At 64.3% G+C, this 3,765-nt stretch overlaps 1 protein-coding gene across 1 annotated transcript; it reads left to right on the top strand.

Moving 5' to 3' along the window:
- Positions 1-2,300: 2,300 nt before the first annotated feature.
- LOC142563459 (uncharacterized) lies at positions 2,301-3,272 on the top strand. The gene has a single exon (XM_075674012.1). The coding sequence runs from the start codon at positions 2,301-2,303 to the stop codon at positions 3,270-3,272; it is 972 nt and encodes a 323-aa protein (XP_075530127.1).
- Positions 3,273-3,765: the final 493 nt, after the last annotated feature.

The following is a 3,765-nucleotide window of genomic DNA, read 5'->3' as shown; positions in this document are numbered from 1 at the left end:
GTATGCCGCCGGAGTTTAACATGTACGCCATCGATCGGGATCCGGCGATAGTGGTCGTTACGCGAGGGCCGCCGTACGACGTCTCCCCGCTGTTGCTATCAAAACTGGTGGTCGCCGTGTATTGTGAGGCACGCGACTTTCAGTTCGTGTTTGTTTCCGCGTACGCGCCGCCTCACCGGTCGATGGACGACACCTTTCGCGGCATTGAGGAGGCCATCGCGAAGTCCCGCACGCCTAACATCGTCGTTGCGGGTGATTTTAACGCGAAACACCCGGCATGGGGTCCCTGTGCAGGGGACGAGCACGGCGCCTGCCTTATAGAGTTCGCCGGCGCGAACCGCCTCGTCGTTCTTAACGACCCCCAATCGCCACCAACGTATGAGACGCGGTACGCGGCCAGCTGGCTCGACGTCACATTGGCGGCGCCGGCCCTGGTTGCGGCTGGGTTCGATTGGACCGTTCGTGAGGACCTTACGTTCTCCGAACACAAGAACATTGCGGTTCACATCGGCGCGGCTCGCGACCGCCGTTCGGGAGGACTTGTTGGACGCCCTCGTACGCGAGTCGTGGTTTGCGCGGGTTCTGGGGGCCACCCTACAATCGCCGGGCGCCCTCGAGGAGGTTCTCGCGGGTTTCCAACGGCTCTTTGACCGGCACTACCGGGCAAACCTCCGTCCCGTCAAGGGCCCGGGGAGGCCTTGGTGGACCCCGGCGCTGGCGGAGGAAAGACGCGCCGTGAACGCGTTGCGGCGCCGGTACCAGCGCTGCGCGGCGGAGGAGCTGCGGACGCAATTCCGCGCGGATTACAGCAGGGCCCTCGCGGTTTTTCGCTGTCACGTTCGCGTGGCCAAGACCTCGCACCTCCGCGCGTGGTACGCCAGTTGCACGAGGCGGTCCATCTTTTCCGCCGCGTACCGAGAGGCGTTCGGCAGGGTGCGACCGCGGCTGTGTTTGCCGCCGCTCGAACTGCCCGACGGTACTCGCACGACCAGAAACCTAGAGTCGGCGGCCCTCCTGCTGAGGACGCAGGTGGCGATCGACGACCCCTCCTCCGACGGGCCCCGCCACGCAGAGATCAGGGTGCTGGCGGCTTCGCCCTATCGTACGCGTGTAAGCGACGCGCCTTTTACGGCCGCAGAACTGCGGCGCGTCCTTCGGAAAACGATGGACGTATCAGCACCCGGGCCGGACAAGATCACGCCCTATATTGTCAAGGGGCTCGCGCGTTCGCATTTCTACTCAGGGTCTTTAACGCGGCGCTCGCGCTGGGTTACTTCCCCCGCTGCTGGCGTACGGGGCGGATCATTTTCATCCCGAAACCGCAGCGAGCGCCCGAGTTACCCACCTCGTACAGGCCGATCTGCGTTGCGTCGGCGCTGGGCAAGGTGCTCGAGCGCCTCTTGAACGGCCGGTTGTACTATTTTTTGAAGAGCGGCGGACACCTGCACGAGCGCCAATACGGTTTTACTCACGGCAGGAGCGCTGTGATGGCCCTATACGCTTTCAAGACCCGCCTGTTGGCACTCAAGGAGGCCAAGACACCGGCCATCCTAATTTCGCTTGACTTCCGCAGCGCTTTTGACAGCGTGTGGCACCCCCTGGTCCTTAAATTCTTTAGGGACCGGGCGCTACCGAGCAATCTGTACCATCTCCTTCGCTCGTTTCTCGAGGACCGCCGTTTGGTGTTCACCTCCGACGCGGGCTCGGTCGAGGCCAGCCCGTCGCTGGGCAGTCCACAAAGTTCACCGCTGTCTCCGCTGTTGTGGAATGTCATCGTGCATGGGCTCCTTGAGCTTCCCATGCCCGCCGGAGTGACCGCGCAGGCGTACGCCGATGACACCATTCTCGTCATTTCGGCTAAGACGCGCGACGAGCTCGGCGCGGCGGGCTCGGAGGCTCTTCGGCGGGTGGTGGCATGGGCTGAGAGCGCGAAGATCACTTTAAAGATGGACAAGTCCTACTGTGTCCTGTTTTCCCACGGGCATGGCGGTATGGAGCGCGTCCACCCTACCATCCGCCTGGGCACTTCGGGCAGGGGTTTGAAATTCGTGGAGGCCCTCAAGGTCCTGTGCGTGACTTTTGATAGGCGCCTCCACTTCTTTCAACACGCCGACAGCCTCAAGGAGAAGGCCGAACATCTGGCCTGCAGGGCGCTGACGTTCGTGCAGATGCAGGGTCCCCTGCGGCTGGCGGTATTAACACACCTCTACCATCAGGTGATGCTGCCGGCCCTCACGTACGCGTCTGTGGTGTGGTAGTCGGCCAAGCCCGACTGCAAACTCAGCGCCCGCGTGACAACCATGCAGCGCACGATCCTGCTGGCGCTGTCGGGCGCGCATCGGACGACGCGCACGGCCTCCCTTCAGGTTTTAATGAGGGTGCCGCCACTGTCGCTCGAGCTGGACAGGACCGCGGCGAAGTTTAAGCTCTTCGCCCTACGCGAGGCGGTCGAGTTCGGCGCCCTCGCGTTCTCCCCGCATGACGTCCTCTACACCGCCGACCCTTGGGATGTACACCCGGCAGCGATGCGCGCGTTTTCGTTTACGCAACTGTCGGCGCCGGAGGCGCGCAGCAGGTCGCGTGCCGCGGGCCTTCATGTTTACACCGACGGGTCCTATACGCCGCATTCTTCGGGCGCCGCTTTCCTCGTCCTCGGCCCGAAGGGGAGGATTGGAGCGGTGGGCCGTTTTCGTGTGCGCGCCGCCACGAGCGCGTATTGCGCGGAGGTTATCGCCTTCGCGGAGGCCGTGACTTACTTGTGCGGTCGCGGGCAGACGGGCACGGTGTCTCTGTATACCGACTGCCTCTCGCTGCTGCAAGCGCTCGCGACGCCCGGCTCTGCCGATCCTCGGATTGTTCGCATTCAGGCCGGGCTCGGGGAGGTTGCCCGCTTGTCCGAGGTGCGTCTATATCACGTACCCGGGCATTGCGGCGTTTTCGGCAACGAGCTCGCCGACTTCCTCGCGTCGCGGGCCGCTAGGTACGGGCTCGACCGCAGAGCGCCCCTACATTTTAGGGCGGTTCGCACTGCGTTCCGGGCGGTTCAACGAGAGCGGTTGGCGCGCTCGTGGCGCGAGGACCATGCGGACACGGCCCTGTTTCGGTGGGTACCGCGCCTCGAGGAGGCGCCGTCCTTTTTTCCCCCTCCGCGGGCTTTGGTCACCATGCTCACGGGGCACGGCCGCTTCCCCTTTTACTTCCACCGTTTCGGCCTCGCTCGCGACTCTCTGTGCCCTTGTGGCACTGAGTGCACATCGTTCGACCACTACTAGGGCGAATGCCCCCTTACGCGCCCGTTGGCCGCCTCGCTCGCGCCGCAGGGCGCGTTGGAGCGACGAGACCTGCCCGCGCTTTTGCGCCCCAATCGTAATAGGGCTCTATTCATTCAAATTGTACGGGTCATCAGTGAAAACCTGCCCGATTACGTTCGCTGACGTTTTCGCATCGACGTGTTCGTTTATGACCCGTGTTCGGCGCTTACCGTTTGCGCTCCGGCCGTGGCCGGGTGGGTTGGAGCGAGGCCTCCGGGGATGTGTCCCGCGCTTGCTGGCAGCCCCCGCGTAGGCACGCACGGTGCCCGCTGGGCGCGAATGGTACGCGGGGACATCGCGACCCGTGACGGTCCTGCGCCTGCCATCCAGCCGCAACGCCCTCCGACCCCTTCGGCCTGGTCCCGGCGGCCCTGACACAGGCTCATACCCGCGCCCACCCTGCGGTTGGGGGTTCGATCCCCACTGACGGCACTGTCCTCACACTGCACATATC

Source organism: Dermacentor variabilis, chromosome 11, assembly GCF_050947875.1.
Source record: "Dermacentor variabilis isolate Ectoservices chromosome 11, ASM5094787v1, whole genome shotgun sequence".
Taxonomy (NCBI): domain Eukaryota; kingdom Metazoa; phylum Arthropoda; class Arachnida; order Ixodida; family Ixodidae; genus Dermacentor; species Dermacentor variabilis.
This window is presented reverse-complemented; position numbering and strand designations above follow the sequence as displayed.